This window comes from Schistocerca cancellata, chromosome 9 (assembly GCF_023864275.1).
Source record: "Schistocerca cancellata isolate TAMUIC-IGC-003103 chromosome 9, iqSchCanc2.1, whole genome shotgun sequence".
Classification (NCBI taxonomy): domain Eukaryota; kingdom Metazoa; phylum Arthropoda; class Insecta; order Orthoptera; family Acrididae; genus Schistocerca; species Schistocerca cancellata.
The window spans coordinates 363,091,963-363,107,406 of NC_064634.1; the positions used below are offsets into that span (position 1 = coordinate 363,091,963).

The 15,444-nt window shown below is 45.2% G+C and overlaps 1 protein-coding gene across 1 annotated transcript in view; it reads right to left on the reverse strand.

The window, feature by feature from the left end:
* LOC126101417 (cell division control protein 42 homolog) overlaps nucleotides 1-15,444 on the reverse strand; it is a 316,992-nt gene that overhangs the window by 202,809 nt on the left and 98,739 nt on the right. Inside the window, exon 2 of the mRNA XM_049912078.1 lies at nucleotides 4,512-4,570. Coding sequence (XP_049768035.1) covers nucleotides 4,512-4,570 — 59 coding nt within the window. The remainder of the gene's footprint in view (nucleotides 1-4,511; nucleotides 4,571-15,444) is intronic.

Consider the following 15,444-nt stretch of genomic DNA (forward strand, 5'->3'; position numbering starts at 1 on the left):
GTACTGACGTGAAGTGAGAAATGTTGATCATTGAACTCAGTGATCACATTTCCACCCTCTAATTTCCTCGTGCTGTCATGCCTAAACAAATTAGTGCTGGAGAACGGTTCAGAATCCAGTGACAAGTTATGGCAGCAGTAGGCAGGTGTTCCGCAGAACTTTCAGAATCATGTCGCGGTTGAAACGCACTCGATGGAAAACTGTGGTCAAAGGGTATGTACCGTAAGGAGAGTAATGTCGAAAAATAAGTGCAAGTCTTTAAGCTAGCGAAACATAATCTTTGAGTACCAGAAAAGAACTTGTCTTCGTGAATCTGACCACAAAAATATAAATGATTGCTACTGTGCTGCAATGTGACTAATAACTATAGAAAGAAATATGATATACCTTTGAAAATTTTTGTTTTATGGAAGCTAATACCTTATACTGTACAGAGACCAATCATCAGGATCGAACTTGTGTGCAATGTCTTAAGGAAATGTGCTAGAAACACTCTTTTTCCCAACGTTTTTTGTAAAAACCGAAACAAATGTGAACAACACAAATTATCCCTGACAACGCAGCTGTGAATAAGAAATAATCATCTAACGACATTTTTCGAAAAGAAGACTAAACGTAAGATGTGAAGAATAAACTGCTCGGTTTAAAAATGACATTGCTATCCTCAGAGAAAGGGAAGAAGAATTTAAAGAGCTACTGAATGGAATAAACAGTCTTATGAGCCCAGAATGTGGATTGAGGGAAGACAAAAAATGAAGAAAATAATGAGGATGAGCAGAAATGAGATTACGCTATAAACTTAACATTTAAACTGGGCACCAGGAAGAAGGTGAAGTGAAGTAATTCTGCTACCTGAGAGGCAAAATTACGCATGCCAGGCGAAGCAAGGAGGACATAAAAAGCAGACTATCACAGGCAAGGAGGACATTCCTCTCCAGAATAAGTCTGCTAGTATACAAACCCTTCACCTGAGGAAGAAATTTCTGAGAATGTACATCTGAAGCACTGTACTGTATGGTGGGAAATCGTGGACTGTTGGAAAACCGGAAACGAGAATCGAAGCCTTCGATATGAGTTTGTGGTATTATAGAAAAAAATTTTGCAAATTATCTGGACTAATAAGGAAATAAACGAGGAGGGTTTCCACAGGCAAGGAATACGTGAAAAAGCACTGGATACAGGAAGTGAAAAAATGACTGGACATGTGTTAAGATATCAAGAGTAGCTTTCATGATCCTGGATCAGTGCTCCCCCATCTGACGGTAGTTACCCCCTGAGGGGTAAAATGAAACTAAATGATTCGATTCTGTTTCAGAATTATTTTCAAAAGATCATTACTATTATCACAATTTTAAGAGTCTAACACTGACTATATAAGTAATTAACAATTACTTTTTCTCGATTAGTAGTATTAATGCGGTGGAAGTAACAGGTTCCTCACATAGTTCATCCAAAGCACACGTATTTTGTGCTTTGTGCTGTACATCGCTGATGATAAAATTGAGACACAGATGTAAGAAATGCTAAATATCTCTAGAAAATCCCTTCTTCAAGTTATAGATGGTACCTGCAGTAGTCCAGAAATTGCTTCATTACTCGCTTCGAAACATATAAAGGAATTAATTGACAGCACGACACAGCAGTAACTACATAAGAGCTACTACAGTTCTTTACACAGTGTTGTTGTTATTATTATGACAAAGAGCATTAGCAGCCTGAAGTCTTCTAATTTCTTTCAGTTCAAAAGTGAGTAGTACAGCAATCGAGTGATTTATGAACAGTAAGTATAGTGCACACATTTTAATTTGGTTGATTTTAAGTGGCGTTGCAGTGTGCAGGTCAAGCAAGTGCCGCAGTGGAGAGGAGCACTACAGGGGAAGTATGTTTTTTAACAAGTGTCTTCCCTCACTGTGAACAGTTAGTTTTCTTATCAGAGGAGTTCTGGGTAGCAATTGCGATGCTGCACCACAAATTCCTTCGTCATTCATTCTTCCCCCCTCCCGCCCTGCTCACACACACACACACACACACACACACACACACACACACACACACACACAAAACTAAATATCATTCCTCTTTCTTCATTTTAAAAATAAAGGTGTTCCAAGAAAAGTCTTACATTCTACAGTTTAGTGAGGTGCTAAAGTTGATGATAACGGCATCAGATGGTGGGGGGAGGGGTACTAGTTAATATCTGATTGCACTCAGGGGTAATGGTCTAAAGGAGGTTGGGAACCAGTGTACTAGACAGAGCCGTGGAAGGTACCAGCTGTAGGGGAAGACAGAGATCGGAATACATCCAGTAAATAACTGAATACACTAAGATGAAGAGATTGTTAAAGGACAAGAAGTCACGGCAGACCTCATCAGATTTTTTTTAAACTTAGCCACGAAACTGAAGAATTCGTGAATAATGCTTAATAATTATTTCTGAAGTCCAAAGTAGTGCAGCCTATACTCTATTTTCTCTAGAAACTGAACAACGTGAGATCAAAGTGTCATTGCGCTGGAAACTAAGTTACTTCATAATTTTTCTCAATGGTGGGCCTCAGAACTGCCACTATAGGTATTTAGAAGAAGAATGTCAGTCCCACTGGCGATAATGGTTTCCACTTAGTCATTTTAAGTACACTCATGCTCATAAATTAAGGATAATGCTGACACATGGTGAAACAACTCTCTGGTGGGCGGTTTTCGGGTTTAAATCACCTCGGGGTACGGCCATGCGGTGCATTTGACCTGCAGCCGACGCACGGTGGCGCTGGCAGTAGTCCACATACGCAGAGGTGTGTTGGTACATATCAGAGTACGGTGCAGCGAGTAAGTGCGCAGACGTTTTCAGACGTGATAATGGTGACTGTGTGTTGAAAATGGCTCAAAGAACACAGTGATGACGTTATGAAGGGTACAATACTAAGGCGACTGGAGGCTGGTCAAACACAACAGGTCATAGCACGGGCCCTCCGTGTGCCACAAAGTGTGATCTCAAGTTAATGGCAACGATTCCAGCAGACAGGTAACGTGTCCAGGCGCTACAGTACGGTACGTCCACAGTGTACAACACCACAAGAGGACCGATATCTCACCATCAGTGCCCGCGGATGGCCACGGAGTACTGCAGGTAGCCTTGCTCGGAACCTTACTGCAGCCACTGGAACGGTTGTCTCCCGACACACAGTCTACTGACGACTGAACAGACATGGTTTATTCGCCCGGAGACCTGCAAAGTGCATTCCACTGACCCCTGGTCACAGGAAAGCCCGTAAAGCCTGGTGTCAAGAACACAGTACATGGTCATTGGAACCGTGGTCCCAGGTCATGTTCACGGACGAGTCCAGGTATAGGCTGAAAAGTGATTCTCGCCGGGTTTTCATCTGGCGTGAACCAGGAGCCAGATACCAACCCCTTAATGCCCTTGGAAGGGACCTGTATGGAGGTCGTGGTTTCATGGTGTAGGGTGGGATTATGATTGGTGCACGTACATCCCTGCCTGTGTTTGACAGAGGAACTGTAACAGGTCAGGTGTTCAAATGGCTCTGAGCACTATGGGACTCAACTGCTGTGGTCATAAGTCCCCTAGAACTTAGAACTACTTAAACCTAACTAACCTAAGGACATCACACACATCCATGCCCGAGGCAGGATTCGAACCTGCGACCGTAGCGGTCGTGCGGTTCCAGACTGTAGCGCCTTTAACCGCTCGTCCACTCCGGCCGGCCAGGTCAGGTGTATCAGGACGTCACTTTGCACCAGTATGTCCGCCTTTTCAGGGATGCAGTGGGTCCCAGCTTCCTCCTGATGGATGATAACGCACAGCCCCACCGAGCTGCCATCGTGGAGCAGTGCCATGAAACAGAAGATATCAGGCGAATGGAGCGGTCTGCCTGTTTTCCAGACCTAAGCCCCATCGAGCACGTCTGGGATGCTCTCTGTCGACATATCGTTGCACGTCTTCAAACCCTACGACACCTCAGGAGCTCCGTGAGGCACTGATGCATGAATGGGAGGCTATACCCCAGCAGCTGCTCGACCACCGGACCCAGAGTATGCCAACCAGTTGTGCGGCCTGTGTACGTGTGCATGGTGATCATATCCCATATAGATGTCGGGGTACATGCGCAGGAAACAGTGGTGTTTTGTAGCACATGTGTTGCGGGACGGTTTTCTCAACTTATCACCAATACCGTGGACTTACAGATCTGTGTCGTGTGTGTTTCCCATGTGCCTATGCTATTGCCGCCATTTTTGTATAGTGCCACGTTGTGTGGCACCACATTCTGCAGTTATCCTTAATTTATGAGCATGAGTGTATATCGTGTAGACATGAACTGCAATGCCACTGAAAATACCACTCTTCTTTCAAATCCAGTTTTTCTGAGTACCCATGGCATGGGCCACTTGTAGAAGTGCGCGTTCATGAAACCCTATACCAGTGAGGGTGTTTGCCCATCCTCTGTCACAGATCTGACAGCGGTGCATCGTCAGACTGAGTGTGCAGATGTACTCACCAGGCCCGCTGTGTCGCAGAGCTGCACGCTGTACGGCCGCCCGTCAACCCGGACCACCACTGCAACAGAAGGAAGCGCACGTCAGCACTCTCCCAGAGACACAGTGGCTCACACGTCAGCCACGAACAAGCTGCCAGTAACACTAAGGCAATGTTCTGGGTTCAAGTCTCTATTCGAAAATGGTTTAACCTATCAGGAACTTGCAAAACAGCACTAGTTATGCTGCTGAGTGGAAGATTCATTCTGGTAAGCTCACCAGGCAAAAGAAAAAGTAGCTACCATTACAAAAGAGTACACTGGCTGCTTTAGGGCCCTGTAGATGGTTCCAGGAGGTCACTGACAGTCCACCCGCGACGTACGTCATGGCAGTGAAGTCGTGTTTACGTGCCAGTTTGTTGTACGAAATCAGCGTAGAAAACGGTTTTACATCGAGACGTGACAGAATGTGGTGGTAGTAGTAGTAGTACCAGTAGTAGTAGTATGTAACTTGTACAAAGCTGAGGATATCTTGTGATATTACAATTTAAGGACAAGAAACTATCATAATTCATATATACATTTACTTACTTATTGGTCTAGTCTGACAAGGATGTGGCAAGTAGTAGGCCTGGGCCTTAAAGCAGGAATGATCCCAGCATTTGCCCAAGGTAATTCCCTTAAGGGAAACTTAAATCAGGATCGCCGGAAGGAAACTGGAACCGCTACCCTCCCGAATACAAGGGCAGTCTGTTTAAAACAATGCTACCGCAATCGTTTTATCCCGGGTGCATAATAGTTATGCAAATAGGTTATTTAAAAATGTAAATGATAGTGCTACTTGTGGTGTCACCGCCAGACACCACACTTGCTAGGTGGTAGCCTTTAAATCGGCCGCGGTCCGCTAGTATACGACGGACCCGCGTGTCGCCACTGTCAGTGATTGCAGACCGAGCGCCGCCACACGGCAGGTCTAGAGAGACACTTCCTAGCACTCGACCCAGTTGTACAGCCGACTTTGCTAGATAGGGTTCACTGACAAATTACGCTCTCATTTGCCGAGACGATAGTTAGCATAGCCTGCAGCTACGTCATTTGCGACGACCTAGCAAGGCGCCATTATCATTTGCTATTTATCTTGTGATGCATGTACCGTCAGACCGATGTTCACCAATTATGGATTAAAGTTAAGTATTCCAGCAGCTACGTATTATTTTTACTAGACTCAACTCCTTTAACTGTTCCAGACCTCACGCCAGCCTGCGTGAGCTAAACGCGTGCCTTTCGGCTACCAATCATAGTGGCTTGGCTGTCTTGTCAAGTCACAACACTACTCTATGGCAGAAAGGATTTATCGCGTTCGGGTGTGTCAATGATCGCACTGACAATGAAGTTACCCGATTTTGTTGGTGTATCAACGTGAATACTTCAATGTGTTTATAAGGAATGGTGTACCACTCACAGTCATGTAACACGGTGCAACAGCAGTGATCGTAGGAAGATCCTAACCGGCAGGAACGGGAAGCAAGTGTCACACCTTGTCAATGACTATCGATTTCAAACCTGACAAGATTTCCGGCTGTCATTGAATGCAGTCTCCGAGCGAACACCGAGAAGGAAACTAAATACAGTTGATACCTGGAGTCGGTTACCTCGCAAAAGCCCTTTGCTCAAAGCAACGCAAAGCTGTACGTCTTCAATGGACACAACACAGAAACTGGACAATGAGATGCTATAATTCGATTTTTGCAGAAAAAGATCTACAGCTCTCCAAATGCACAGTAGCAATTTTAACGACGTTTTCAAGTCGAAAGTGGAGCACCAGACTGCCCCACCTACTAAATCCTTACAACTTAGCAACGTTAGCCCGCGACTACGAAGACTGTTACCTGACAGCCCCCCCCCCCCCCCCATTGTGTCTATTGATACTAATTTCACATTTATATCCAAATTCGTCAGAAACTACAGCTTTAAAAATATTAATGCATTATAAAAAATCTGCTACCATTGTTATTATTATTATTAATACAGAATTTGGCCAATTCTACATCGATTAGAACCTAAGAATATGTTACAATCCTTTCCTTTGTCTACTTATCTTCGAAGAACTTCTTCATGCGTTGGATGATGGTCAGCCTCTGTTCATTTGACATCGCTCTCCTAGACTACGGTCTCTGTTGTTGGATAGGAAATTTTGCAGTGCTTGTAAGTAACATACAATTTTCCCTGTCCTGTATGGTGTCTCCTGTGATGTTAAGTTTTCTCAAATCCTTTCTTGCCTGTTCGAGTCATCCCGTGGAGTTTTTAATGTGGAAATCCAATTAAAAATTTTCTTGGTTAGCCAATTGTCATTCATTCTATGAATATGACCGTAAAACTTTAATTTTACGTTCCTGTGTTTTTGTGTAGATCTTCATTTCTTCTCTTTGTGCAGCAGTTATGTTTCTTATTCAGTACTACTAAAATTTTTCTGAGTATTTTCCTTTCTTTGCTTTTTAGTTCTTCTTGTTCACCACTTTTTTCAGTGTAAGGCATTCAGATCCTAATAGTGCTTCCACTTTAATTGCTGATGCGTAGTGTTTAATTTTTGCCTGGAACGATAATGACATTTCATTACATCGATTTTGGTTGAGTTCGTATGCTAATTCCCTTTTCTTTACCCTTTCTTTACTAGTGATGTTACTTAATCCGTTTGATTATATCTACTGTCGCTAACATTTAAACTTATCGATTCTTTCGATGTTTCCATATTGTCTTTGTGTTTATTTCTCTCTGTTGTCTTTATGTTCAATGTATTCCGTTTGGTCATGCGATATTTATAATCCGGTTTTATCTGCAATTATGAAAAAAATATCTCTGTCACTATCTTTGAAGTGTCGGCAGAATTGCCAACACTGTTTTTAGAGGAGGCCGAAATGCACGCGTCAACTCACGCAGGTTGGCGGTAGGTCTGAAACAGGATACGTAATGAATGCTATAAAGAAAAGTACGTAGCTGCTGGAATACTTAACTTTAATCCATCATTTGTATACAGCATTCTTGATGATACAAGTGAGACTCTCTCTAGAAATGGTTAATGGCGCCTTGCTAGGTCGTAGCCATGGACTTAGCTGAAGGCTATTCTAACTACCTCTCGGCAAATGAGAGAAAGGCTTCGTCAGTGTAGTCGCTAGCAAAGTCGTCGTACAACTGGGGCGAGTGCTAGTACGTCTCTCTAGACCTGCCGTGTGGTGGCGCTCGGTCTGCAGTTACTGACAGTGGCGACACGCGGGTCCGACATGTACTAATGGACCGCGGCCGATTTAAAGCTACCACCTAGCAAGTGTGGTGTCTGGCGGTGTCACCACAATCTTTATATCAGTTTTGTTCTTGGAAATTATTGCAATATCGTCAGCAATCGCATCGAACCTCTTCCTTGTATGAGATGGACTCCTTCGCTGTTTTTCTCCTCTAGTTCTTCAAGCCACTCTCTCATGACCTGTCTAATATCAAACCGAAGAGAATCGGTGAGATACCATCGCCCTGCCGAACTCCTGTATTAATTATCAAGCGTTCAGAAACTTTTCCTTCTTTCAAACACCATTTATAATGGATAAAATCGGACTCTCCTAAGAATTTAACTTTCCAAGTTTTCTCTGTGGGTATCTGATCGATTAATTGTCCGGTGGTTTTGTCGATGCCTGCTTCTTCCAGTGTTAAAAACACTGTACGTCTGTCTACGGAATCGTAGGCTTTTTTGAAGCCAATGAAAGTAACGACTGTGTTATTGATGAAACGAATATTATCGGATGCCTTTATTGGCCGTAAGATCCCATCTGGATTGATTACTGGTCTATAAAAAGCTGGGACGGGGTAGGAGTTGGCGCAGATGGATGTGAGGAACCGCACATCCTAGCAATTGTGATCTTTAGTGCTGTTAGCTAGATTTTAAAAACTACACTGCATACCAATAATACAGCAACACCAGCTAAGACAGAAAGTAACGAAAAATACTTATTGTGCGCATACAATATAGTAGGAATAATCTGCGGCTGATTTAGGGGTATGGACAGAGCGAAAGTCAGTACACGGAGTTGCCACCTCTAGCAGCAGAAACGGTCTTAACCTAACTGGGCATCCAGTCAAACTGAGCATTGATGCCACATACGGGGGATACATTCATTGCTGCTAAAAGCCTATGACAGAGTATTAGCTGGCCAACTGAGGCGTTCCAGCCACTGAGCAACGTATGGCCAGATCTTTTCAGTGAGTGAGAGGTCTCAGGAACATGCTGGCCAGGAAAGTAGTCGATCACGCTATAATTCGAGGTAGGTCAGGACAGCAAGGGCAACATACAGTCTTGCATTATCTTGTTGAAAGAAAACATCACGGAGATCTCGAAGACAGGACACATCTACTGGCTTTAAAACGTCAGAAATGTAACGGTTGTGGTCCATATCACCGGCTAGATGAACTAGAAGTGGTCATTTAGTGTAACTAACAGTATCCTATACCATTACGCCTGGTACTGGGCTCATATGACGAGACGAATGCAGTCTGGCAACGTTCATTTTCCTCCGAGCCTCTACACACTGAAACATCCATCCAGATGCTGTACGCAGAAGCGAGACTCGTGTGGAAAGACTACGTTGTGCCACTCATGTGTCCACCGTTGTCGTTGGGCGTGCTAGTGTTGGTGCCCCTCTCTCTGCTGCCGCGGCAAGAGAAGGTGGACCAACGGTCACCGTGTCGACAGTCCGTGTCCTCGCACTGGACTTGCCCATTTTCTGCCTCAAGAAACGTGGCGTACCATCCTGCCTGACCTAGCGAATAGAATTTCTGACCTCTCGTGCGCTAGTCGCGTGTGGTCCATACAGCCCCGCATGGCGTTGCGCATGGCCCTTCTGAACTGTTCAGTTTCATACTCGTGTGAAAGTCGTGGGGTCCCGATTTGCAGGAGCTGCAGCATCGTATAGCAAAAAACCACCGTCTCGATAGGTCACGATCCTGTCAGTGTCGAATTACGACACGTGTTAGCAGATGTTTCTCCTTCTTAAACGAGGACTAACACGATTCTGAAAAGTAACCAACATTCAAATGCGAATTCTGAATGAGAAATGTGCTGCGTTATATTTCCATGCGTACAAAATGTAGATACCGTTATATCCATCTGCTTCGTTCGTTTGCGCTGAAATGCTAATCGTTTGCATATCCAGACTATAGTACACGAGCCGGTCACATTAATATATAGAGTGAGTGTCTCGGGGGAAGCGGGGGAGGCAGACGCAGAAAACATTGCAATCGATCTGACGTCCGAAACGGCATGATCATTGTCTTCCTTACCGAGGGTGGAAGGATTGCTGAAACGGCTAAGTCTGTAAATAATGCACGTGCGTCATGGTTAAAGAATACCGTGGACGTCAATATGGCGCTTTCCAAAACCGGCATCGAGCCAACTGTGGTGCACCATGGGAGAACGACGGCTGCAGAGATGAACATACATGCAACTGTTGAGCAAGAGACCAATAAGACGAACCACTGGGCTAGCAGCAGTGTCCCGTCAACGACCGTTCAGCGAAAGTTGCTGCGTATGGGCCACCGCGGTAGCCACCTCGTTGATCCACCCGTGCTGACTGCCGTTCATAGGAGACGAATGCTGGAACAACACACCTATACCGCATCTGGACGTCCGCTGAGTGGCGTCAGGTGGTCTTTTCAGATGAGTAACGTTTTACGCCTCATCGGACGGGTGGGCGTAGGCGAGTACGAAGAGACAGCAAACACCTTGCGACAGTTATAGTCTATGGAACGTTTTGTAGCATTCCCTGGGTGATGTTGTCATTCTGGAAGTCACAATGGATCAACACGAGTACGCACCATCCTTGGGGATTCCCACTTGCAGTTTGTTTTTCCTCAACACGATGGCAGCTACCAGCAGGACAATGCAACATGTCACACAGCTCTTAGTGCACGCGCGTGGTTCTAAGAGCATGAGGATGAGTTTACCATACTCCCTTGGCCACCAGACTCACCTGATTTAAACCAAATCAAGCTCCTGTGGGACCACTTAAATCAGACTGTTCGTGCCTTGAATCCTCAGTCGGTTAACCTACCTGAGATGGCCACGGCACTGAGTCGGCATGGCTCCACATCCCTGTCGGTACTTTCTACAACTTCGCTGACACATTTCCTGCACGCCTAGAAACAGTCCGCACTGCCGCAGGTGATTATTCTGGCTTTTTGATAGGCGGTCACACTAATGTGACTGAACAGTGTACATTTGATACCCATGTTACGTTTACTGTTCGCCGCTTTTGTGGTGAAATTTTACTGGTCAGTGCTGTAGTTCCACGTTCACTGACAGTAACAAGCGCTTTGTATCACTTCTACGTGAGCTTCAGTTGTTGATAACGTGGTGAATGTACTATTGCCTGCCTGATAAAATGTGTGCAAAATGTTATTCTACACGCACGGCTTTAAATGTGATCCTTTCTAATTCTTATCATAGAGTGATAACCTTCCATGATACTAAGCTGAGTTTCGTTGTGTTTTTATGATGGTAAAAACTAAAAATATAGTCCGGCCGAACAGGCTATGAAGGCCCAAAGGTACCGACCGGCCGCTGTGTCACCCACAGCCCACAGGCGTCGCTGGATGCGGATATGGAGGGACATGTGCTTAGCACACCGCTCTCCTGGAAGTACAAGGGGCGTTTGAAAAGTCCGTGCAAAACCCGAGAGATGGCACCACCGGCGCGTATCGACGCCATGTTTAGTTAGTAGCATCTATGGAAAGAACGCACACCAAGTTTCAGTCATATTGGTCTATTTCTTTGTGTTTGGCATTCGTGTAAATCAAGGAAGTCGAGTGATTGTCAAAAAATGGACGAAAATGAATTTCGTGTGGTGATTAAACATTCCTTAACGAAAGGCAAAACGCCTCAGGAGACTAAAGAGAAGCTTGATAAACATTACGGTGACTCTGCACCTTCGATTAGAACAGTTTATAAGTGGTTTCAAATATTTTCGGAGTGGCCATATGGGCACAAGTGATGCTGAACGTTCTGGACGCCCTATTGAGGTTACGACTCCAGAAATCATTGATAAAATCCATGATATGGTGATGAACGACAGAAGAGTGAAGGTACGTGAGATTGTTAGTGCTGTGGGTATCTCGAATGAAGGGGTGCATAATATTTTGCATAAACATTTGGACATGAGAAACCTATCCGCAAGATGGGTTCTGCGATTGCTCACGCTTGACCAAAAACGGAATCGTGTGAAGTGTTGCAAGAATGGTTTGCAGCTGTTCTGGAAGAATCCGCAGGACTTAAAGCGTAGTTTTCGTCATTGTGGATGAAACATGGATACATTACTATACTCCTGAGACCAAACAACAATCTAAACAATGGGTTACCAAGGGAGAATCTGCCCCAAAAAAGGCGAAGACCATTCCTTCGGCCAGGAAGTTTTTGGCAACTGTCTTTTGGGATTCGCAAGGGATAATTCTCATCGACTATGTGGAAAAGGGTTAAAACTATTACAGGTTAATATTATTCATCGTTATTGGACCGTTTGAAAACCGAGCTGCAAGAAAAACACCGGCTGGTGGGACAAAGATTTTATTCGGACACGGAGGTGATTGCAGCAACTAATAGCTATTTTGCAGACTTGGACAATTCCTATTATTCGGAAGGGATCAACAAATTATAACAGCGTTGGACGAAGTGTATAAGTCTAAAAGGACACTGTGTTGAAAAAAAATGTTTACCCCAAACACGTAAGTAGTTTTTATTTTTGCACGAACTTTTCAAACGCCCCTCGTAGCAGGTGAAACACAACGAACGCAAAATAAAACGTAGCGACTGATCTTTAAACGGTTCTTTGAGGTTTTGAAATTCTAGGCAGTTGACAGTCAAGACATTTTAACGTATACGACAGAACTCAACTTCAAAATGGCTCTGAGCACTATGGGACTTAACATCTATGGTCATCAGTCCCCTAGAACTTAGAACTACTTAAACCTAACTAACCTAAGGACATCACACAACACCCAGCCATCACGAGGCAGAGAAAATCCCTGACCCCGCCGGGAATCGAACCCGGGAACCCGGGCGTGGGAAGCGAGAACGCTACCGCACGACCACGAGATGCGGGCAACTCAGCTTCGACAATACAATAATCAACATCTGTTAATACGAACAGCTGGCTTACGATGTGCTGGAAATAATGCACTTCCTTTAAAGTCTTCAGTTTATTCTAATTTAGCTCACGAATTGGTATTTGCAGACAAACTGTAGGTGTAAATAAGGGTTTCTTGCAATTTCCTCTTAACGACCACAAGGCCGGCTGTCGCTGGTAGAGGTGACCGCAGCCCACACCTCACTTATAATCTTACGGGCAACGCCGTCAGCAGAGGGAAGACGCAGTGCTGCAGAAATAAACTGGTTACGACGTCCGAAGGCGCTATCCGGACGCTCCACAACGCGACTCTGCACCGCAAGTACGTAGAAACTCATACTAGTACAAGCTAACAATGAACAACTATGTAAATAACAATTATTCAGAAGTCGTACGGGGCTTTAATTTTTTTCGAGGTCTCTGTGACACTGGCTAAACAAAAACATGAACCATGCAGCTATTCTATAAATACACTCTCCGATGATCGATTAAAAACATCGAGACACCCCCATATAATAGGGCATTCACCACTAGATGACTCGACAGGCGGACTCGCCAGTACAAAAAAAGGCGGGGAGTGTTGTGTTTTCCTGGCCGCTGTGGCCGAGCTGTTCTAGGCGCTTCAGTCCGGAACCGCGCTGCTGCTACGGTCGCAGGTTCGAAGCCTGCCTCGGGCATGGCTGTGTGTGATGTTCTTAGGTTATTTAGGTTTAAGTAGTTCTAAGTCTAGGGGACTGATGACCTCAGATGTTAAGTCCCATAGAGCTTAGAGCCATTTGAACCATTTTTTTGTGTTTTTAGTAGAAAAGCAGCAACAGTGGAATGGTTCGGCCAGCAGAGTTCACTGACTACGAACGTGAACTATACTTCTTTCATTATAAGAATAAACCTGATGTAAAAAACCACAAACGCGATGATTGGTCAGCAGCTGTAGCACTCGTACACTGGTATTGTTCCGTACTTGGAAGTAGGTCCAACTTATCTATTACATATCTTATTACTATGTCACCGGAAATGGAACTTTTAAGACATTCTGATATATTAAAAGCCATCAACTTTTTCCTACTCATACTTTAGCTACGTAATTTTTATTTCAAAACACTTTTACAGTCACAGTCTCTAAACGCTCTACCTGTGCTCTGATTGTCACGCTGTTCATTCTTACCATGAAAATGGATGACACTGCTTTCTGCTTCGTAATGAAACGCTCGCGGAACACTATTAACGGCTGGGAACAAGTTGTTCTTAATGTTCTCACAAGGCTACAGAGAAAACCAGCTATGACGTTTATCAAGGAACACTATGAACCAAATACACACATCAAAAAAAGTTTTGCATCACCCCAGTTCCCAGAACTTCTGAAGATAGACGTTGACTGTGGATATTGTATCCCAGATACGGTCTCTTTTGCTGTTCACAGATGTCAATAAACTCGCCCAAAGATGTAAACAACCATGCATGGGCAGCGCCTATTAGACGGAGGAGGTCCGACAGCCGATCAGTTACAGTCATTCCACAAGGAGGAGGTACACGGCTCGTGTTGTCTCCAGTTCAACCATGTCTAGACGGTCAATACCGCGGTTCCATCGCGTCCGCATTGTTACTTTGTGCCAGGAAGGGCTCTCAACATGTTAAGTGTCCAGGTGTCTCGGAGTGAACCAACGCGACGTTGTTCGGACATGGAGGAGACACAGAGAGACGGGAACTGTCGATGACATGCCTCGCTCAGGACGCCCAGGTGCTACTACTGCAGTGGATGACCGCTACCCACGGATTATGGCTCGGAGGTACCCACCATGTTGAACAATGCTTTTCGTGCAGCCACAGGACGTCGTGATACGACTAACTGTGCGCAATAGGCTGCATGATGCGCAACTTCACTCCCGACGTCCATGGCGAGGTCCATCTTTGTAGCCGGCCGAGATGGCCGAGCGGTTTTAGGCGCTATAGTCTGGAACCGCGCGACCGCTACGGTCGCAGGTTCGAATCCTGCCTCGTGCATGGATGTGTGTGATGTCCTTAGGTTAGTTAGATTTAAGTAGTTCTAAGGTCTAGGGGACTGATGACCGCAGAAGGTAAGTCCCGTAGTGCTCAGAGCCATTTGAACCATATTTGTAATCACGACACCATGAAGCACGGTACAGATGGCACCAACAACATGATGAATCGACCGCTCGCGATTGGCATCATTTCGACTTCACCGATGAGTGTCGCATATGCCTTCAACCAGATAATCGTCGGAGACGTGCTTGGAGGCAACCCGGTCAGGCTGAACGCCTTAGACACACTGTCTAGCGGGTGCAGCAAGGTGGAGGTTCCCAGCTGTTCTGGGGTGGCATTATGTGGGACCGACGATGAGTGAAAGCCATCCTCCAACCGACAGTGCAATCATATCGGCAGCATAGTAGCGACGCATTCGTCTTCATGGACGACACTTCGCGCCCCTCCCCCTCATGCACATCTTGTGAATAACTTCAAAAATGGTTCAAATGGCTCTGAGCACTATGGGACTTAACATCTGAGGTCATCAGTCCCCTAGAACTTAGAACTACTTAAACCTAACTAACCTAAGGACATCACACACATCCATGGCCGAGGCACGATTCGAACCTGCGACCGTAGCAGCAGCGCGGTTCCAGACTGAAGCGCCTGAATAACTTCCTTCAGGATAACGACATCGCTCGGCTAGAGTGGCCAGCATGTTCTCCAGTCATGAACCCTATCGAACATGCCTGGGATAGATTGAAAAGGGCTGTTTATGGACGACGAGACCCACTAACCGCCGGCCGGGGTGGCCT